The 23,584-nt window shown below is 39.8% G+C and overlaps 1 protein-coding gene across 1 annotated transcript in view; it reads left to right on the top strand.

The window, feature by feature from the left end:
* Window positions 1-23,102, top strand: part of ANKFN1 (ankyrin repeat and fibronectin type III domain containing 1) — a 70,090-nt gene extending 46,988 nt beyond the window's left edge. Inside the window, exons 12-17 of the mRNA XM_075111325.1 lie at window positions 1,493-1,659; window positions 3,090-3,240; window positions 5,017-5,185; window positions 8,653-8,819; window positions 12,123-12,342; window positions 14,477-23,102. Coding sequence (XP_074967426.1) covers window positions 1,493-1,659; window positions 3,090-3,240; window positions 5,017-5,185; window positions 8,653-8,819; window positions 12,123-12,342; window positions 14,477-15,273 — 1,671 coding nt within the window. The 3' untranslated portion in view covers window positions 15,274-23,102. The remainder of the gene's footprint in view (window positions 1-1,492; window positions 1,660-3,089; window positions 3,241-5,016; window positions 5,186-8,652; window positions 8,820-12,122; window positions 12,343-14,476) is intronic.
* Window positions 23,103-23,584: the final 482 nt, after the last annotated feature.

Raw genomic sequence — 23,584 nt, 5'->3', positions numbered from 1 at the left:
CCTTCAAGAATCAGAGTATCTATGATCTCATGTCAAACGTAGATCACTCACATACAGATTAATGCATGTTTTCTGTAGGTAACGGCAACCTATTCTCACAAAATGCCAGTAGCCAATCTCTCTAAAACTCAGTTGCACAGTTACCCAAAACACTACAAGACAAATCGTTGTCTTAGTCCCTTCTTTAGTAACTTCAACTAGACGATGACTGCTGTGGTTTATTTTTGAATTAGAGGCACTTTCTTGGGCAGAAACTGTGCTTTTTGTACCGGAAACTGCCAAGCAATCAAAATATACATTACCAGGTTTTAGAAACATTAAAAAATTTCCAAAAGACAATAAAACTTACCTATCTATGTTAGATTTAATGTATTAAAATGTGTTAAAGGTGTAGAAAAATGTCAATCTGGGCAAAAGTTTTATATTAGGAAACCCAAAATACAGGCCTGATCAGATTTCCATAGAGATCCTAGTGGAAAAAATGTTCCCCTAATGGTTTACACATTCCTATCTAATGCCCACCCTTTCTTGTATTACTTGTTTAATCATCGAATGGGTATTTTGTTCGTGAAGTGCTTGTGAAAATGAGGGTCTAATTGCATTGGTCAGAGCCAAGCATAGCACTGGCAGATAATTTGATGGTTCCAAGAGCAAAGGCATAAAGCCAGGTGTCTTAATCCTCGCCCACTGCAGAAGCACACATTTCTCAGGATGGCAGCAGACATAATTTTTAGGGTAGTTTTGGGGACTGCTATACATAGGCTTAAAAATGTCTCCTGGCTTCAGCAAATGTGCCTTCATTAGTAATTCCTTCTAAGCTCTACTTGTTTATCAACAACGATTTTTGTTCAGAAAATGCAGCCATTAATTAAACTTTGCAACCCACCAACCCCCATGCTCATTGAGATCCTCCTGTTGACAGCAGGTGATAAAGAACAGGTTTTCAAGAGCTGTAGGCAGAACACGCATTTCTTTGGTGACAGTACTGGCTTATGCAGCCCAGGTGACAGCTCTTTCCCAATGCTGCTCTGCTCCACGTCTGTAGCTATATACCAAACGCATAACAGGGAACTGCCCTGGCTGAAAAACCACTGCTCCTTTTCCTGAGTTGTTTTCAGCTGAATCAGTTCCCTGACCCAGCTCACTGCTGAAATGACCAGACAGGAGTGCAGAGGTGGGTGTTATTTAAGCTAGTTTAAATACTATAGTTGTAGAAGTTTGAAACCTCAGTTTTTTTAGAGCCAATTCCTGCATGACATGAAGAGGTTAGAGAACCTGGGTATGGCTTTAAGTAGAAAGTTGTCCAAGTGCATCCAAACTGCCAGAGATTATTTATATGTTTGAGCATGTGCTTAAATGTTTTGTGAATTGGGAACACTGCTGAAACAAATAGACGGCTGTAAAAATATTTGTTGCTTTTTGATCCTAAACTCTTCCGTTTATGTGGAAAAAAAAATGAGATTTTTATGTAGGACTGTTTCTCTTTAAACAGGACATACTTTCCTATCACAAACGAAGTCAGCAACGCCTCCCTCCCGGCTTGTATCTGGGTTACCTTAAACTCTGCAGTTCTGTAGATCAAATCAAAGTGCTTGTGTTGCAGAAGTTGCCTAATGTCCTGTGTCACGTTAAAATCCGAGACAACAGCAATGTCTCCAAGTAAGTGAATATATACCTAGTTACACACATATATGTAGAGAGAGGACACTTGTTTTAAGTTTGAAACAACTGATCAAATTTAACCACTAGATCAATTTTGCCATTGCAAAATTGTAGCTGCCAGCAAGGTTTGGCTCGGGTGAGTACCATCAGAGATCAGCGCTGAACTAAACAGGTGCATCTGTGTGTTTCCAGCAGTCTGAATGCTGATCCAGAATACATACATATAAGCCCATTGGTTTCTAAGGATAGCAGTCTGTGGTCGCTCAAATTCTGCATAGTGGTAATGATCTGCCATATATCTGCTAGGAAGATCATAGCCTGCAGCCCTGATTCAGTCTCCAGTGAATTCAATGTCACCCTTCCTATTGATTTTCACTGACCGTGGGCTGTTGGTGTTGGTGATTTTTCTCTCTGTTCTCTTGTGTAGTATCTGGTTTCCCGATCTAATCCACAGCAAACATACAGCAACTGAAAACACGTAACAAGACAAACGCTATCAGCTGTTGAAATGCTGTGCTCTGGGAGAGCCATTTTCCCCTTTGTCCATTGCTTCCCTTATCTATTGGGCAAGTGCATTTATTTGCACTTCCTAGCCCTTGCCTAGTGGGCAACACGCTTTATTGGCTTTTTTCTGGAGCTTTTTAATCCCATATCATTTCAGCAACCAGCTGATAATTTTGCATGAGGAAAGAGGAACTGGATATCTACATGGCTAACACGGATATCCAGGACATGATGGTTAATACTAAGAAAAATTTTGGAAGGAACACGAAGCATAATGCCTCAGGGTTTATAAAAATCTCTGACTCTTGAAGTTTAAGATCAGATCTTTATTTAGGAGAAAACTGTACCACATCTATTACTCATCTTGTAGTGGGGTTTCCTTTTTTTTTCCTGAATGCTTGGTGCTGGCTGCTTTTCAAGACTGAATACTGGGCAGGGTGAATTAAGGATTTGATCCAGAAAGATGATTCCCATGTTTATCAGGTCTAGAATGGATATATGTTGAGCAAGCCAGGAAGTTCTTTGGCTCCAGTAGTACAAAAGAGTCTGTCACAGAAATTAAACTTCCTGCTAATTGTCACTGTTGTTATTTTCAATGTATGCTTTTTAAAACATTGTGGTAGATAGGGAATGAAGTATGTGAAAACGAAAACCTGGAGCGAGAAGCCTTAGTGGAATATTTCAAAAGCAGTTGGACTTTCAGAGGTTTGCAAGGAATGTTCAGTCTGATGTACATATGCTAGAAAAATTAAACTTTTCAAAGTTAGATTTTTAACCACAAACAATCAGGATTGCACAAGTTTAGAATGTTTTGCTATATGAGGATTAAACTATCAACAGATCCCAAATGCACATAGACTGAATTCCTGCTTGCGCACTGAACTTTTGTTATATTTCTAATTTTAACTTGACTCAACATACAGAGATGAGTGGGAATGGATCCAAACACTTTCTGGCTCAGAATCTGTGGAAAGTATGGATCATACTTCAGACTGCCCTACTCAATTGTTCTTGTATGAGCTCCAGATGGCAGTGAAAGCTCTCCTTAAACAGATCAATCTACCTCTGCATCAGGTATTTTCCTTTGTGGTATTTATCACCTTCTTAAAAACTGATTCTTAAGAAGAGAACTAAAAGCTACAAACTGTAACTTGCAAGTAGGGATTAAATGTTAACGGTTGCAAGAAAAGAAAAGCAGAGAATTTTTGTATTCAACTGTTGTAAGCGTGTGGGGGGGGAACATCTTCAATAAAAGAGTTATTTTCCTGGATATTTGAACATATAAGGATTAAGAGACAAATTTTCAATTAGCTTCTGTTTTTGCATCTGTTAGCATATTTGTGCAACTTCAGGCAGGTGCAAATAAGCACTTTCGTATGAAATGAGTAGTCGCGAGCACCTTTACCCAGCTGGCAAAGAAAGACAGGTATTTTTCCAGGCAAGCAATTGACTGTTCTTTTGGAAGTAACAGTGAGGGTGTATGAAAGGTCTGCTGAAGACACAGCATTTTGCTATTCTTTTACACACAGATAAACATAGCACTTCTAAAACACATAGTTCCAGGCTTCCAGATTGCTGTGGGTGAGGAGAGGTATCTGGCTTCTGGCTTTAGGTTTAGGTACAAGAAATGCATATGTGAATAAATAAAGAAGTCAGGGAGGATAATCTATGATGTGAAAGACCCATGAAAAAATAAGCTAAGGAGTTTGTTTCTTGTTTACATGAATTCCATTTTATTTTGGTCTACAAGGGTAAAGAGGGCTTAAAGTAGAAGTAAATCATCTTTATATTCACTTCAAGGTCTGTTTGTGCAGCTAGAAAGATGTGGCTTTAAAATAAATTAATCTGCTTCTACATTTCTTGATTTTGAAAGGTTTAGGCTTTGCTTTTAAAAAGAAATCCATCAGTGCTGCACCTTCTACTCTGGGAAGAGCCAAGTAAGACTCAAGTAAATCCAAAATTAAGACAGATGGTGTGCTGCCTTGTGGTCAGTCACTCTAATTCAATAGGGCTCTGTACAGGTCTCTATGCTAGTGTATTTTCTTGGAGGTTATAGCTTTTGTGCATCTTTTTTTCTTCTTTCTGAGCTAGGGACTAAAATATTTCAGTCACTGTGCAATATGTTCCTTAGGCTGCAGTTCAGCCAAGCATTTAAGCTCATCTATTGTGCATGAGAGACATAAACGTGACCTTGCAGTTAAACACAGTTGAAAAGCTTTGATGACTCAGGACCAAACTTCTCTGTTAATGAATTGAATTTTTAATTCAACGAATTTATTTATGTATTTTTATTATTTTTGTGGTAAACAGAGTCATGGACAGTGACACTGGTGCACACCCAGGGTAAATGCAGCGCTGCACACAGCAGCTCTACAGCAGCCTCAGGCCAACTCCTGTGTGTGCCATTTTCTCTTGCTGCAGCACTTGTTAAACCTTTTCAATGCTGTGTTGAGGGAGAGCTGCATATTTCTCTTAACCAACCCTAAATTGAATCTTAAAGGTTTTTAATTGAATCCATTTTCATGTTTTCACATAATTATGCAATCATAATCTTGAAAAGCACAAGGCATGTGATCATTTTCTGCCTAATAAGAAACATAAATGTTGTTTTCAGGGGGGTTGTGCCTGCGTGTGTTGTTTTAATGTGGAACATTGCAGCTTTAAATCTTTATTTTATGTAGTGACATGAACCCACATTTAGCCCCCCCCAAATATTTATGTTTTATAAAAATTCCGAGCTTGATGTTGTGCAAATTTTCTTTAATGTTTTATATCATTTGGGGTGTTGTTTATATAAGTGCCATGTTGTAATTCTCTCCTATTTCTTCCCCCGCGCGTGTCCCTCTACAGGCTAAGCACTTCCGTCTGTATACACAGGAGGTGTTGGAACTGGGTCACAATGTCTCCTTTCTTCTCCTGCTCCCCGCCTCAGACGACGTCTGCACTGCCCCAGGACAGAATAATCCTTACACCCCACACTCAGGATTTCTTAACCTCCCTCTTCAGATGTTTGAACTCGGTATAGTAGCTTGCTTCACCTAGAAATATTAACCCAGTCTCCTTATAATAAAATCACAAAGTTCTATCTGTTTTCCCCCTTGTCCCAGTGGAGAGTCAATAAATCACATGATGGCTTTGGCAACAACACTACCTATAACTGTGTACAAGTTATAGAGGGAGCAGAGCGGTTAAAGCGTATACTGTAGCAATCATTATTGAAATGCAAAGCATAGAGCAAAGCCCACAGTTATCCCTATGTGTCTATAAGCTTATTTGGAAGATGATGTTCTTAAAAAAACAGAACCAAAAAATTACATGCAACATAGCATGAAAGAAGATGCAAAAAACCATCCCTCTAAACTGTCACAAGAATAATCGTGAGTTTCGTAGAGGAGAATTTCTGCAGTTCCTGATTGCAGATATTCCTGCTCAAGGTCTGATGCCCTCACGACTTTGTGAAAGGTCTGAGTGGAGCTTCCCGCGTGAGGGTCATCTTTTTCCTTCTGATTCCTGGAAAAGTGCAGGAGACTCAGTCCTATTGCTGTGGTGCAGGAAAAGCCTGTTACTGTGAAAAAAGCTGAAGCACTGGGCTTGAATCTGTCTCTTTAGGGAGCACAACCTGTGCTGTAGCAGATTCAGCCCTCGTTCCACTGCATTGCTGACTGGGTAAGAATTCCCCAAAACAGAGTTTTCCAGGTGTCTCACAGAAGGCATAAGATGCTTTAACTTCAAGGTCCTCTATGACTAGTTTCTTTGTCTTTGGTCCACAGAGAAAAGAAAGGTTCCACATAAAAGCAGCTCATAAAGACTTAATAGTGCTTTTTAGAAAGAATACTATAAGTATGGGGATGGCTGAGCCTTACACATGTCTCCTGTTTCCTTCTGGCATGTAAAACTGGATATCTTTCTTTCCTCTGCCTTGGAGAAGAAAGGTATGAGCCAAAACTGATGGAGTCAGACCCAAGAAGCCACTGCAGAATAGGTCTCTAGTGGCAACTGTGTCCTCAGTGTTATCTCTCTCAGGTGTTTACGTGACACCACTACCATCACCATCCTATTTCCTATGTATCATTGCTAAGTGCCGTTGGAGTCACTAATGTACACGAATGATGATTAGATGTTAATGGCGGGTCTTACCAAGACTACATTTCTGCAGTCATGACAGATTGGTGACCTACCAACACCCAGCAACGCAAATGTCATTCGGATCAGGCAGGAATATACGACCGTGTTTATGCCACATCAGCCAGAGCACGCAAAGTGGTGGCTGTGACAACTTTAGGTGTTTATGCGGGTTGTGGGAGGGCAGATGACAGCTGAGCTGCCATAAAATTATGAGTGGTACAGAGAAACAATACGTGAGCTGGTGTAGTCTGCCAAGGAAAAGTTCAGAAGAAAACTAACGTAATTGAACTAGAAAAGTTAGTTCCTTGCTTTAGGTCATATGGCCATGGCTGTAGTGCCCTAAAGCCAGACCTACTGTCTTCTTGACACACAACCCTGAAGACTACAGTTAGACTCTGAGCATATCATTCCCACGTGTGAGAGGTGACCACTGCGTTCACTGTGCAAATTAATGCAGGAAGCATATTCACCTCTGGTGAAATGAATCTCTGCACTAGAGGTTCTGCGGGCTATTTAATTCTCACTATGTGGTACACAGACCAGGGACAGAGTCATTCTCACTTCTGAGGCATAATTTGCATCGGGCTGGCAAAGCAATAGACACTCAGTGGGATGGTGTGGTGCAGATAAACATACAACGGCGTAATCTCTGAAAAGGCATTTTGGGTGCAGATCTCTGTTTAGCGATGTTGCTGCAGAGGAAAAGCAGTTCATGGTGGAGAAAACAGTATGGAAAGCTGAATTTTACTTTTGAGTATTTTTTTTTAAGTAGGCAATCATCCGGCCAAAGGCAGATGACATTTCTATATGACATATATATATGTATCCCTGATGTTCTATAAAGCGACTGTGATTCACATCTCAAATATTAGAAGCTTCCATTCCCCATTAGCTGGTGGCTACCAACTATATAATTGCATAACCACAAAAGACTATGTTGAAGTAACATTTGTTAAAGTAACATTAAAGGGTCTGACTTAAAACCACAAAGGCTAGAAACTTCAGCACTGAAGTTGAAACCGCAGCTGTAATTCACTCAAGAGTCCACCACATATGGCATATATACTGCAAGACCACACACTATTCAGACTAGATCCCTGCAATATCTAGGCATCATTGGGAAACCAGAAGGTAGAATTCTTTCTTCCACTCTTTTTTTGTGGGATTTCTATGTTCAGATTAGGCCTTTATTGTTATGCTAATGATGCTTCTGTGGTTGGATTTCTTAGTTTGAGTAATTCTACTCAGTTATTCTTACCATGCTGTTTGCAAGGGATAAGTAGATATGTGGCACTGGTTTTATTTCTGTTTTATTATTTATGATATATGATATCATATAAATGTCATATCTAAATATATGACATTTAGAATATATGCAGTTTACACTTGAAACACCCTGAAAAATATCATGCCACAATCCAGAAAAGCAGCAGCAGTAAGCCAACTGGCATTCACTGCTCTAACAAGATCACGCTGTGTGCTTGCATTTACTGAAGCACCAATGAATGGGGAAGTATTTCTGAAAACTTGTTCTCCCTCAGCAAGTTTCGGTATGTCTGTACGGCGGTTTGCAGAGATAACTCACAAGTTTTGCCTGAGCAATTGCAGGTTCTGGAAGAATGTAGCTTTAAGAGGCCAGGTAAATTACCATTTGCAGAGCTCTGCGGCACTGTAGCGTTTCTGTCTCTGCTACCCAGTTACCTCTTTTAGAGGTAGCTCAGATAGCTCTGTGCTACTCCAAAGTCAAACTGCACAAAGCAAGAAGTTATTTCTGAACTTTCTGTGTTACCCGTCTGCTTGGGAGTTCAGAGGATGATGTGCGGTAACACCTAAGAGTTTTAATTGTTTCACCCAAACTGTGATTCCACTGAAATGCTTTTACTGCTGAGTAATTTATATTTAAGTTACTGATTTAAGCTAGCCTAGCCCAAGAGAAAGTTACCATTCTTCGAAATGATACTTTCTTTCTGAAACACTCAATTGAAAAAACTAGAAGACGAGTTCCATTTTCCAGTCGTGTCACTACTTAAGAAATTATGAGCTATAAAAGCTTCAGAACCAGCCTTTCTGATTAAGGTTATCAAGGGCAAAATAGCCTCTGGAATCGCATACTAAGGACCTGATTACTCCTTCACTTAGATATAAATTAGAAATTACTCTTTTGAAATGGGTGAAGTTACAGAGTAAATCCGGTGTAAATGAGAGGAGAATTAGAGCCTGCATTATTTATTTCAGGCTTAACATAACCCATCCAGAGAGTTAGTAATTATTTTTAATAAAATTTGTGTTCTGAAAGCTAAGGATTTCGTATTTCATAACCAGAATATAACAGTGTTGCCTTTGCACTTGGTCTTTTCACAGTCCATTTTTGCTGTTACAAGGAAAAATTTATAAGCCTGTATTGCCGCCTTTCTGCTGTCATAGAGCTGGACTCTCTGAAAACCCAGCAATCCCTAAGGGAGGCAATTTCAGACAGTGAAGTCGCTGCAGCCAAACAAAGACACCAGCAAGTTACAGACTACATACAGGTAACAGTCTGTTTCTGACTATTCCAAGGAGATTTTAAGGTGGCTTTCTTAAAAATTGCATAGTGCTGTAATTTGAAATCTAAATGGAGAATTATTCACAGACATCATAAAAAAAGCAGTTGTATCAAATGTGCAATTCTGTTTTTATGAAATTCAAACCCAGAACATTATTTCCTTAGTTGTTGCTTTTATACAAGGATTTTTATGGGTAAAATCAAATGACAGTTATATTAGACTGTTACAAAGAAATGTGTCAGCCTGCTCGTAAAACTCGCTCCCATCTAACGTGAGGTAAGCTCGTACCACGCTTGGGCATTCGTTTGTGAAATCGTTCTTCTCTTTGTGAATTGAGGACATTTTTCACCATGATAAATTGCCAATTAAAAAAATTAAAATGAAAATTCAGACTAGGTTGTGGAGCCAATCTTCATCAACAGTACCACAGTGAAGAAAGCAGTTCTGCGTTTAAGATGATAACCAGCGCCAAAAGCGTCCGTAAGTCTGTCCAGCACCATGCAGTGCTACTGCTTCGGTCCCCCAATGCAAAAGGATCACAGACGTTATCATACTTGCCTATCTTGCTTATTCTCTGTCTCTCGCACTGATTTTCCTGTACTGTTCCCAGATCAGGACTTCACTTTCTCAACTCAGGGACCTTCAAACTCCACCCCACTGTGCAGCGTAGCAAGGCCTGTCCTTCTGCAAACCATTCTGGCAATTGGTTATTTATAGATAAAAATCATGACCTTTGCAGAGTGCATCTATGGACATGGTTGGTCTGCCTTTCTACCAGTGAGGTGCAGATAAGTTTACAGCTCTATATTCTCAATATTCAACCAATCTTCTGTTGGAATAGGGGCCAAGACAACCATTTATCCCATTGATAATATGTTTGGCCCTCTGTAATTATGAACAAGATGGTAATATTTCTGTTCCTCTTTGCGCTGAATTCATATCCCCTTTGCCGTTTCCACCGTGGAGCTTTTGGCAACCTGCAGCGGGGCAGAGAGGAATGTTCCATTGTACTTTCACTGCTCAGTCATCTCCTTCCTTCTCATCTTCCCATTCTCACACTCTGAAAATCCAGCTTTTTCCCAGCATGTGGGAGAATTTGGAAAATTTTTATCCTTCACAACAAAAATAAGTATATGTATATTAATACGCATGCACTGTATAGACAGTTCTGTGTTCCTCTTCTCCAAAGTGCTTGAGTCACATATATATGCTGGGAAAATATGGGAGAACATTTTAAACTTCAGTGTTTTGTGCCGAATTATTGTGACAGTGTATTAGCCTTGTTAGGTTTCCTCTCAAATGAAAACCAGCTGTATTCCACCTATTGGCAAAAATATCTCAGCCCACCACATACTGCAATCTTCAGTGGTGACCACAAAACCGCAAGAGCATTTGTGTGATCCTAGATCTAAGACAGTGTTGAAGTCACTACACAAACCAAACATTGTAAAGAGCAAGAGAGTCTATATAAATGTAGTTCTGAAAAGGAGTCAGAGGGCAACTGAAAAGTAAAAATTAAAAAAAAAAACAAACCAAAACAGCAGATAAGGCACGCGGAGTCTTTACCAGAATGTTACACAGCAAGAAAAGAAATCTACAGACGCTGAAACTAAAACTGAAGTTAAGCTGTCATTTATATAGTGTAATGCTTCAAACATTCCTAAATTGTAAAAGAACCACCGCTCATTAAAATGACTCCGTTATCCCAGGAGACACTGCAGAATGGCATCAGGGAGAAAACCCACAGGATTTGCTTTTTATTAAACTGCATGCAGTATGATTTTTGTTTGGGGTTGAGGGAGGATCACAGAAAGGAAGTATAAAACCTCCAAAATCAAACAGGTGAGATGTTTGCTAACTGGCATTCTCTTCATGGAGATACACTGAAGTCTTGAAATGATGTAGGATTATGAATTAATCTCTGAGCCATTTGCTATTCTTATCAGTGTATATTCTTAGCTCAAATTAACTCAGTGGCAAGGCTTGCACTGACATCATTGGAGTCGGGATTTCACCTTTACATAAAAATGGCCATACTAGGTCAGAACAAAGATCCATCTATCCAGCTTTCCTGTCTCCTTCACGGCTCCTCAAGAACTACCCTAGCTAATCCGGCACCTACAGTATCATTTGGCAATAAATTTCACACTTAGAATGCACATTTTGTGAAGAAGTACTTCCAGCTAAGAGTGTGAGCTGGAGAACTCATCTTAAATGCATCAGCCTGCAGTCTCCTTTTCACTGACCCCGCTGTTACTTCCCTATTTGATAATACTCACTGCACAAAGGACCGCTCCCTTTGGCCTACCCTTTGAGTGACCAAGGGCTCTCATTCTGCGTTCTTGCAGAATGTGGCTTGCGTAACTGCAAAGCGGTTTCCCTTAAACACTGCAATATTAATGTGAAGGCTCACTTCTTTAAATGCAGAATCTTCTGCGGGAAGAGAAGTACAAGGGAAGTTCTAAAAGGACACTGCTGCAGAAGGATAGTATGCTCACAGCTACTGCCATTTGCTGCTTGCAGCAGCGTTCTCACTCAGCTTGAAGATGTTAAAAGTGTTCTATTGACAAAAGGCTCTCAAGACCCACATTAAACAGCATCTTTCCACTCTGCATATATACTTAAAGCTATATCCTGCTGTTGATTTAGGCACTTGTCTCTTATTGCCGTCAACAGGCATGTGTTAAAATTGACTCAGTGTAGATTAATACTACTAAAATGCATGCCAACCAAAATTATGATAAGGTAGAACATGTGCAGTTTGGCTCATAGCTGTGCCTCAACCCCCCATGTATGTACACTCTTCCACATGCATTTATATTCTTCTTCTGTTAAAAACAAGGTTTGACCTGAGCACTCTGCTTGTGGACATAATCCTGGGTTTGCAAGGATGCTCCAGAGTCTTGCTTTCATTCCAGTATAGAATTAAACCAACTTTCAAGTGTGCTACAAAACTGAACAAGTTTTTTTACTCCATCAACAGACAATTCTTATTTTCTTTCCATGTCAGAGTTTAGGCCTGGATTCACCCCTCCTAATTACAGGTTCTTAATTGAGGTACCTAATTTGAGAGTCTGGTGGCCCCAAGCAGCCGCTGCAGTGGTGGAGGAGAACAAGCACCCAACCAAAGGCAGTTCACACCACCTAAATCTGAAGTGTCCTGTCAGGGGCTGCTTCCCTCTGTTGGCAGTGACTACACACCTACCTGGGCACTTGAAGAAAGTACACACTTAGGTAAAATTAATGGACAGGCTTAACTGTACTTTGTCACCATTTTTTTCTCTACAGCAAATTGACGAGATCTGGAGGGAAATGAGATGGATCACAGAAGCACTGCAGTATGCAAGGTACAAGCAGCCAGCAGCTGGCCTACCCATAAAGAAGCTTGTGGATCTTTCAGAACAACACTCTCAAAAGAAAATCAGTTCAACCTCTTCACATCTAGATTGTCTTCCTTCACCTCCCCCTTCACCTGAGGCTAGAATCCAGAGGAGAAAAGCTGTGAGTGGTAAGAGAATTTTTCTTTGTTCATCAAGCGAAATCTTTGAACACACTTATTATTATAACAGTTCTTATACGTCTTTTTATAAAAGGAGTAAATTTTTCTGGTACCTGCCAAGTTATTTTAACAATCATTTGCCACGCAGTATGCTGAGATCCTGCTACAATCTTTACAATCGTTTTTTGTTTTCAACTGCTCAGAAAAATCGCCCATCAGCCAACTTTGTCACCTCACTGTTCCAGATCATTTAACGAACAGGTTGGAAGGGACAAGTGCTATCACTGACTTCTCCATGATGTCCAGAATTAGTAAAATCCATCCATAGTGAAAGCTGACTACTTCATGTGTCATCTACACCAACAATCTGCTATTAATAGATGGAGGGAGCTTTCTCTTTACCTCCGTAACAGCTTCATTGCTTCAGAACCTGTGGTAAAGAACCTTGTCAAAAGCACTTCAGAAATCCAAGGATGTCTCTGTATTAATTGTGCACATGTTCAGAGTTCTATTAGACTGGTGAGACATGAGTTACCAAGCAAAAGCTATTGACCCTTTCTCATCGCTCATGTACCTATCTATTCTTCAGCATAGTTCCTAATAATTTGTCCAGAATCTAAGTCAGACTTTTCCATAGTCTCCATTTGTCACCTTCTCTTTCTCTGATATTACAGCCATTTTCTTTCCATGCTTTGACTGTTCCTCTGCTTTGGAGCAATTCTTTCTTATGCTCTTCTTGCTTTGTTTTGATAGAGCAAATTTTAGTGCCAATAGCCCAGTTTGATTTAAGTCATTTCACATACCTCAGTGTTCTCAGTGTTTTAGACAAGCGCTGTAAAGCACAGAATTACACAAATAAGTACCCCCCTCATTGACCATTATTGCTTCTCTGAAAGCTGGAAAATTAAACTGATGAAAGAAATGGATCACAGCAAATAAAGATGAAGCAAATTAAACAGTAACACCTAATTAATTTGCTAACAGAATAAGGACTTTGGAGAAGAATGTAAAGCAACATTCTGCTGAGCTGTCTTTAAGCAACGAGTAAGTGAAAGAGTAGAAACAAAAGCAACAGATGCTGCGTTAAACAACTGCCATGACCATTTTGGTAATAACTTTTTTTTTTCAAATTGGCAGTTTTATACCATTAAGAAAAATTGATAAATCTACTCTGATTACATTAGGTTAAAAGAAACCCAAAGACGATGGTGCTTTGATTTGCTCCATTACACGGTGCTGTTCTCTCTCAGCATCTCTCCCTGAGCTAATTTTTCCCCTGTATTACAGACCATGAATGCAGAATAATCCTTAGCTCTGGCAACATGTAGCCCAGAGCATTATCTTGTCCCGCACGGGCTTGATTCATTATTGCTGTGCTATATGGTAATTTACACTAGGTCAAAGTGAATAGTCAGCACCGCATAAATTCTACATTTTTTTCCTTGGATCTAATATAAACTATCTAGGGCAGTGGAGCATCAATCCATCCTATCACATACGCCACTATTTATTATGTTATTGATCCTTCTGTAGCCAAAAGACAGCAGTGATTTCAGTGCCAGTGTGAGTTTTGGAAAACAAATTCGCATTTTAATTAGATGTGTCTGCTTTAGTTTTGAACATACATAATGCACCTGACGGATGAAAGGGTAGCTTTTGTGCATCTACCTCCATGTCTTGCCTCAAGCCTCTTACGCACACATACAGCTGCACCCTATTCACAGAGGTATAAACCTGGAGTAACTCAACTGACATCTTTAATAAAAACAGAATATGGTTTAGAGTTTCTCTCTCTCCCAAATCTTCCACTCTATGAAATTTGGTGAAAACAAGACAAAAGAAAACAGATCTTTTCAGAACTTAGTCCCAATTAAAATTCAAATTCTCCCCTGTACTCAATATAATATATGAATCCTTTTTGGCTTTCCTAATTCTACCATCACCACTCTAAGACATCTTTAAATCCTCCCTGACTACACTCTTTGCTGTCACCTAGGCCCATGGACAATTCCATAGAGGAAACATACACACATTTTCAGAATTGTAGATTTGATTCTAAATTAAGAAAAAATAAATATAAATGACAGTTAAGCAATTTCTCTCCTGTGCTTGTCTTCTTAGTGTTAATCAGTTCTCCTTGCAGATTCCCAGCCCTGCTCAGATGAAGAAGGCTGCTCTGAAGTATTCCTTCCAACGGACAGTGACTATGACTCCAGTGATGCATTAAGCCCCAGAGAATTAGACCTGATTTACTCCTCCTCACATGACATATCCCAGCAGGCAGGCAGCGGCCTGGGTGGCAGCGCACCTGATGTTCTCCAAGTCCACGACATGAAGCCTTGCCTAACATTGAAAGAAGGCCTGACAGAGTGTAGTGCCTTTGATACTAATGCTGAATGTTGCACAGAGTATATGAGCAATCTAACAATGTCAGGGCTTTCATCAAAAAGCATGGACAAGTCCTCTAGCTCCAAGCAACCGTTGAGCTTTTTAGGGAAAAAAAAGCTAGGGAAACATCAACATTACAACTACTTCAGCCGGCATCACCGCTGGCTGCGTGTGCACAGCGAGACACATTCTGGCTCTCTGTCTGAAGGCGTGTATACTCAGCACCTCCTGAGAACTTCAGATTTGTCTCAAGAACCTACCTCCAGTGAGCAGTTAAAGATTCCCAGCGATGGGTCTCGGAGCACTTTCTTACCTCATGCATCCAGCCTTCCAGAAGACGGGAAAGGCAAGTATGAGGAATCAAAGCAGAATGTCCATAGAACACATGTGGAGCCTTATAAAACAACATTTCTGGGTGCAGAGGGAAAGTCGCGGGCAATGAGCACACAGTCTGCAGAACACAGGGAAGTGCACAACGCTATGCAACAGGTAACAGGTCCAGACGACCAGTCAGGTTCTGCTGTCTCAGAAGTCTTCAGCAGCACACTTTAACCGCAGGCTTCTGCATTGCTTCCCATTGCTCCACAATGAGATAGTGAGCATTATGCATATAGAACCACACTTTCAAAACCACTTGTAAAAATCCAGCTCCTGAAATGGCAACTCATGCCACTCTGACTTCATCACCAGACTTCTGGTCTTACAGGGGTACCTGTCATGATGTAAGCATTATTATTGGCATCTGCAGTTTTGCAGGTAGAGTCATAACAGTCATCACATTAACAGAACAATCTGTGGCTGCAAATCTAGTAATCAGGTTTTGCAGCTCTCTTGATTTCCATGTATCTCTGAGCAGGCAAAACTTTAAGCATGAGTGGTTCTGCCTGCAAGTTAGCAGAAACTGTAACATCCTTGGTGTTGTCATGTTAGGACTGTGTCCTAAACTTCTGTTAACCTGTTTTCCACCATTTCCTATAAATTTTTCTACTTCTCAGCCTTCTTGAATGGATTTAGGTTGCATATAACTGAAGTGCTAACTGGTCTAGTAACACAGTTAACCCAGAGTTTCCAGCCACTTACAGAGAAATGAAAATTCTTTCAATATCCAGAAAATGCAGTCAACAAGATCTCTGAATGCTGTCAGAGCCTGACATAATTATCACAATGGGGTTTCTTTCAGGAGCTTAGATTTCAAATTATATAAGTAGTAGCAAGTTATTTTAAATGCTTAGGAGGTGAACCTTTGAGGTCAAGAGCAGGCAGAATGAGGCCAAGTTCTGAAGGAATAATACGCAGGGTGTAAGTGAGACCTAAGCAAAGCTTGGTCTTTTCTCCTGCCCACCACACAGGAGCGCATTTCTTTGTCGGCAGCACACTCATATACCCATTGGAAAGCAATGCCCCCACTTTTTTTCCTGAAGATTCACTGTAAACTTCAGGAGTATTTGATCACCATGTCTGAAATTAGGATATTCTAGCAATTCAGGTTAGGGAAATTTGGGGTGCAGTTTGAATTTCAGATTTTTTTATTTGGGCCACCAATAAATACTAGTATCATAAGGGGGGTGGGAGGTGGTGGTTTAGCATGCTGTATTTGTCTAAAGGCAGATCACAGTGAGCCATGATTTTGTCCTTTGCAAGCAGAATAAGACTTATAGTACTTTGGAAGATGATCTCAAAAATGAAATCTATATTAATGAGAACTAAAACTTTTGAGTCACTAAGAAATGCACTAATGTGGAGAGAAACCCCAGCTGTTGCACAAGCTTTAATTTTTCTTAAACAGTTCTTGAAGTTTAATTTTATGGGCCACATTCCTGCTGGTTAAATTCCCTCACTCCATGTTTGCGCAGCCTTCTACCTTTCAATTTTTCAGCCTCCAGGTGGATACATTCTAAGGCCTCCAATAAAGAGATTTGAGTTAAATAGTTGAGTTTACAAGTCCTTGAGGTAAAGGTAAGGATTTGGGCCCATGATCTGTGGTCCTTATTAAAATAGCACTTCCATAACCCCAGTGCTATTAAAATCCCTGTGAACTCAATCCATAAATTCAAAAATAAATGTTATTCACTATTTTATGCTCGGTCAGTCTGTGGAAGCCAAGAAGAGTCTTTGCAGTGATACAAGGGCAAAAACTTTCTATAAGGGATTTACATTTGTAACTTCTCTTTTTGGGAGAAGGAAGTTAACTTTTCGCACCAAATATATTCATTCATTACCTGATCCAAAGCTCAGAGAGCATGGAAAGACTTCCATTCACCTCCACAGGCTTTGAACGAGACCCACACTGAAAATTCCTGTGGGTGAGAAGATGCGGGGGGAGCAGAAGAGTCAGTGCCAATTTGCAGCTAGAAGGACACACATTGTATGTTTTATGCCACATGGAACTGCATGGGGAAAACCTGACTCACACACCATGGAACCAAATAGCGATGTTTTACTGTCACTGAAGGCAGTAACAGCTTGTTACATTAGATTAGGTTCATTAGCAGAAGGCTTTTCACCAGGGAGAGACAGAACAATATAAAGCTCCTATTCAGAAGTCAAAATCATTTCCATTGTTTTCTAGTATACAGCACCTAGCCCAGGCTCCCCTAACCTGTTTATCCTCTAAGTAAAACTGCCGTAAAACTGTCTATTAAAGAATAAAAATAACAATAAGCTGAGGCCATGTGCTTTTGCAGGAATTGATGAGATAAAACAAGATGTTCCTGAATGAAACCCACCTTGCTTTGCTTTGCCTCTTCAGGAAGAGTGAGGGCAAGAAGTAGCAAAACCTACAGCAGAACAGGTACACACTGCTGGTTAGATAAGGCTGTAAAAATCTGTTACCTACTCCTGCTGCTGGACTTTTCCAGTAGTCACATATCTAACAAAGAGCTGGATTCTTTACTGGTAGAAAAGGCTTGACTTCATCATAGTCTCCTGTGCTAAGATGGAATTTGACTCTGGGAGTGAAATGCCAGCCACAATCTACCCCATCTTGATTTTAACCTTGCTGTATGGGAGTAGTGTTTACGTGACGTCCAGTGGGGCATACATACTCCCTTGATCCTGTTACCTCTAGATTGAGGTTCTTCCACATACTTTAATAGTCAAAGTAGTAACTGATAGTTCTGACTTCAAATAGTTCTGGTTATAAAGCACTGAATTATCTTTTGGTAGAAATACGTGTTCTTTGTTCAAAATTGCTATCCCTGCCTGTTCAGTGGGTGACTGAGTAAAGTAGCTCCTTAAAAGAACAGTAATGTGAACACCCAGAGATAAATAAATAATAGAAAGCGGTACCTTTCAAGTACTGTCATAATGCTAATCATAATTCTTCCTTGGTTCTCTTAGGAAGATCACTCACGCATTTCACAAGCAACTATAACAATTCAGAAGAATCCTGCAAAATACAGCACTGTTACCCCCACTCCATAAAGGCACGAGTGACTCTTCCGAGTAGAGTTTAGGCTTACAGTCAGGAATCAAATTAAAGTTAGGAGCTCAGACCTTTGCTTTAATTACTAAGAACCCTTTCTCCAAGTTGAGCTAGAGTGCCCCTCCAACGGTTCTTGCACAGAAGTGGGCTCAGAGCCCACAGCATACTGGAATTTCATTAGCCAGCAGACAGCTCATTCAAACAAGTCTGTACCCACTTATATCAGCTGAAGCTCTGCTCTAAAATGGGTATTTAGACTTTGCAAACTTCTGGATCTCTCTCTCTTGCTCATATATCTTGCCACAGAACCGCTGTCCTGCATTTTCCAGGGAGTATATTTTCACCAGGGCTGAACGCAGTCCCCCCTATTTCTAGGCATGACTTGGACTGGCTAGAAAAGGATATAGAATATAGACTATTATGACTCTACAAAAACAGCCCCGTGTGGACCATACCTCCTATGGTCTAAAAATTTCATGTTTCTGCAGGTAGGAAGCAAGATACAGGTAGACTTTAGGTTTACCCTCCAAATTCCCTGCATCCGCAAGAAGACAGTCTGCCCGTCGACAGTTTGCCCCAAGAAACCTGTGTTTCAAGCAGTTTTTTCCCATGCTTCTATTATTTTGTTTCTTTGCCTTTAGATATTAATTAAGAATAGGATTTTCTATACAATAAGAGCACACAGAGAAGTCTATAAATTAATGTTTTTAAATACAGACATTAAAGGGGGAGGGAGAAGGTGGAATATTTTATCCTGAACATTTATGTTTAGAGTGTTTTGGAAAGAGATGGTGCATCTTTAAATTCCCTATGGTATAAAGAAATGCATTAAGTTGCTGGTCAACTCCTTTAAGGTGTTTAAATGCACGGCTCATGACTGTTATGTAAAACCTAAATACTGCCTTACAAACAACAAGGGTATAGTGTATTTGAAAATATGGTATACAGCTTGGAAACTTACTCTGAATTTCTCTGAGGTGTTGAACTTTGCCATCAGCAAAAAGTATTTTCAGTAAAGAGGCCTTGAATTTTCAGACAACGGAGATTTCATCAGGTTGGGTCTCTGATTTTTCCACCACAGAAAAACATTCAACAGCTAGAATGCTTTATTTGTAAGTATAATCTATCTTTTGATTCCACGAAGCAGAATTCATAAGGCTAAATCATGCCCAGAAGTGAGAAGCAGAGCTGTTGGCCCAGCATAGTCTTTGCAAAGGCAAGGTGCAACGCCGCCCGAGACGGGCTGCGAGTTGTACTCGGGCAGCGTGCTTTGGCCAGTAGTTCACCCCTCTTTTGTCAGGCACCAACTACAGCCCTCTCTTCTGCTAAGACAACATTTGCAAACTCATTAGGCGCCATTCTGTTGACTTGGCTGGGCTTTGGAGCAGGCCCTATATATGGCTGAAAGCTGTACAGATCCCATCAGCCCAGAGATCATCTCTCCTCAGTACTGATGTTCATGAGCTCTCGCCCAGCTAGCTGTCCCTCCCAGTGGGCTTCCGGGGTGAAAGAAGAGCCACACTGGAGTACCTTCCTCAGCCTTTTCGTGCCACAGCATCTTGGGCAAGATTTAGCCTTTAAACCAGTCATCCTGTAGTAGAGTAATGTGTCACTAAGCTTGTCTGTCATGAGGCTACAGAAAACCTCCTGTTTTGCTGGTCAAATAATAAGAATAGATTTTTAATGTTTATTGTTATTTTCATTTTCTTTCTTGGAAAAGCTACGTGAAATTCATCTAACATCAGAGAAAGTGATTGGAGCAGCACTAATCTACCTTATTACTGTGAAGTGTAGTAATTTATTAAGCAGATTTTAAACTAAATGCACAGACTTTTTGTGTTTTACTTTATATAAAAGTCAGTCTGGGCCCAATCCTCCTGTGCTTGGACCTCATTCTGGGTTCTTTTGCCCCAGTGTAAATCAAGAGCAGTTCCACTGAAGCTGAGTCAGGCATTACCTTGTATAAATCAGCATACCTCTGCTCGCTCATAAGGCTGGCTCGATACCAGCCAAGGATCTGGATCAGCAGTCTCATCCTGAAAACAACACATTTATGCTCATGTAAAAAATTATATGTGTGAGGAAGCAAAAGGGTTTTTATCTCACGGAATATTCCCCTGGAGGTCGCAGGGACCATTGTCAGGCCGGGCTCAGAGCGAGCCCACCACTGCTGTGTGACCAGTTGTACTGGGGGGGAAATACATACTGCATAATGTATTGCTACGTTTTATAATGGGGACCAAATTTCTCTCCCATGTTATGCAAATGAATCCCCTGCTGAATGCACTGGCAGTTCCAGTTACTTTGCTGATAAAAATGAAGACTGTTTAGGGTTATTGGGGACTTGGGGGAGGGGAAAAGGGGTTGTCTGTTTTTTTCCCCTCAGAGAAAAAGTAATTTAAGTGAAATGTGCAAGGCAGTGTTTAATTGCTTCCTGCCTTGTTTGTACATAGCAATTTGGCTGTTTATTGGTTGTCTTTGTTCAGATTTTTATTGTCACTTGTTGCTATATATGCAACCAAGCGTATGTTAAAGTTTAAACTTTGGTACATAATAATGCACAATTTTATGTGCTTTAAAACTTTGTAAATATATAGATGAACAATGTATGCTGTGCTAACTGTGATCTTGGGACTTGACACAACAATATTTTCATGCGTATGTACCTGCAAATGGTTTGAAAATAGCAAAATATATATTGAGGATGGACATGAGCCAAGAGTAAATGAGTGCCGTATGACTCATGCTTCTTTAATAATTCCTGAAAGAGGCATGTATAGTACATAAAATAGACAATAAAAATAATTTTCAAGACTACAAATATTTTTTATAACTTCAGATATTAAATACTATTTTAGAAAAAAGATTGGTTGGTAAAAGAAATCTTAGGTTTATTCAAGTGAATCATTGTCATAAAAATGTTCTTAACATAGATTTTTTTGTTTGATCTAATATCATAGAAACCTAGCTCTTTTAAGATTTAGACTTGAAGGGTTCTTGCAATTCCTACAACTCCTGTGATCTTCTAAAATTATGTGCTTCAAGTCTTCTCCCTCATTAATGAAAAATGCTAGTGTATACATTCACATAATCCTAAATACCATGTGTACTTGTGTATAACCTTTAAACTGTATTTTCTGAAGTAAATTCTATCTGACCATCATCAGGTACCCATGTATGTGAGCTTTACAGCCCACGGAAATCAGAATGTAGTTTGTGTTTTTCTCTGAATACTTGTATTTTTATTGGAAAGTTACTTTTTTTAAGGCCAAGCTTTCAAATATGGTCTCCAAATTTTGCTTTTGGTCTACATATTCAGAGACCTAGATTAAACAGGCATGGCTTCCAGAGTTTGTGGGTAAAAATAACCTCCCATCAAAGTCAACAGAAATTGAAATTCAATTTATATAAATGTAAATGCCTTAATACAAAAGTGATATCTGGGTAGTCAGATTTGAAGTGGCATTTCCAATCCGTGCGCCACAACTGAAGAAGTTGCTGGCATATGAGCATCTTTGCAGCAAAGTGGTGAATGGCATAAAAATCTCGCCGGCTGACAGCCCAAGCCCTTTCTCCAGCCTGGCGACTGTCGTACAGGCTCTGTGGCTTTCACATGTGTATTTACAATGACAGCCAGACAGAATCCGCTGTGCATTTCTGGTGTGAATCTGTGCTTTCAAGCCACGTTGTAAATATACTGTATTGTGGGTATGTGTAATCTGCTTGTAGGCGAGAAACACCCCAGATACTACCCACAGAGGGAATTAGCTTATAAAAGTGAAGCACACTCTTCCATTGCGATTCCTCTGTTTTTCACATATTCTTGTAGACCGAAAAGAAAAGCACGGCAACATTTCTAATGTAGTGTAAAATTGGGTTACCGTATTTACGCAAGAGAAGTAAGAACAACTCCATTTCAAATGCTGAAATGAAACCGGAAGGATTCTGCTCTGGGTCACCGTTTGCCTTGTTCCGAAGACAGACAGGTCGCTAAATGTGCTTTAACTGCCATGATGCCTGAGCCTCCCAACGTTTCGCGTGCTCTTCTCCCTGTTGTACAGATAAGGCCATAGCTGGAATAAGGGACATGCCCAAGGTCAGACAGAGAGCTCGCGTCAGACCAGGGACAGTTTTCTGGCTAGCATCCTTACAGCATCGTCAATTACCCAGAGCTTGTGCACAAGTATGTATGGTAATGTAAATGTTGACAAATGTCTGTATTTCAGCCATGACATGCCAACTCACTGCAAGCTTCAGAATAACAGCATCTTACTGGAGTGTCTGTGGATATTTTCACACATGGAAAATATTTTAACCAAAATGCAGCCAAAGCGGAGTTAAGCAGCAGAGCAAAACAAGTCTTAAAATGTAAGATAAAACATGACTGTCAGTCATTTCTGCTTCCTTGATTTTTAATTTCAAAACATTGTTACCACATTTACTAAGTTAGTAAAAGAAAAAAAACAAATGCAAGTAATTAGTCATGTACAGTACCCTAAGAAATTAACTCAAGAAAACACCGCAAGACAGACGGTTTTTTGTATGCATGTACTTAGTTACTTCGGTGCATTTTTGCATGTCCCATGCATTTTTTTAGGGGCTGGTTGTTCGTATGTTTTGCTTGCCCCGAGCTGAGATTTCTTCTTTATATAAGAAGATGAGCAGGCGAACAGTGCAATTCTTACAGACCTTTATTACAAGTTTGCCATGGTTTCTTGAACGACAGTGCTTTTTATAATTGCCTCTGTGTTCTATGCTGTTTTACTGAAATGCTTTTAAACCAACTGGAAAGAGGTTAACAAACTCTTACGGGCATGTTTTTGACTTGTTCTGTCAGCAAAAGATAACCATTTCACTGTTCCATTCAAATGTATTAGATTATATAAACGGTCATCTCTCTGAGCAAACTGTTAACTTATTTTTTAAGTCTGTCTTTAAATAAAAGCTTTGGGTTTGATTTGGGGTTTTTGTTTGTTTTGCAAACGCACAACAAATCTTTATTAATAAGCTTTGCCCTTCTTTCCCCCAGACTGCTGTTCGCAAACTCTTTTCAAACTAACATCTGTTTATTTAGAAAGGGGTTATTTAAAATGTTTCTATTTTGTTAGTGGTTTTAATTAATTAATATTAATTAATTAGTCCTCATTAATCAGTAGGACTTCTTCTCCCTACCTGTGTGAATAACAGATCTAATTATTCTGATTTTCCAGTTCATCTTTATTATAGCAAACATGCAGGAAAAAAATTCAGGTAGAATCCTCCCCTCTGCTACTCACATACTCATTTACAGTGAAAAAATGGTAAACTGAGCAGCAGTTCTTGAGCTTTAATATTAAAGTCAATTTAAAGACAAAACAGCCTTTTATACCAGTAAATGTAAATGCTTTGTTCTGGAAATATCAAAATAAAATCACTGAATTTGCTGATATGGACTTTTTT

Source organism: Phalacrocorax aristotelis, chromosome 16 (genome assembly GCF_949628215.1).
Source record: "Phalacrocorax aristotelis chromosome 16, bGulAri2.1, whole genome shotgun sequence".
Lineage (NCBI taxonomy): Eukaryota > Metazoa > Chordata > Aves > Suliformes > Phalacrocoracidae > Phalacrocorax > Phalacrocorax aristotelis.
This window is presented reverse-complemented; position numbering and strand designations above follow the sequence as displayed.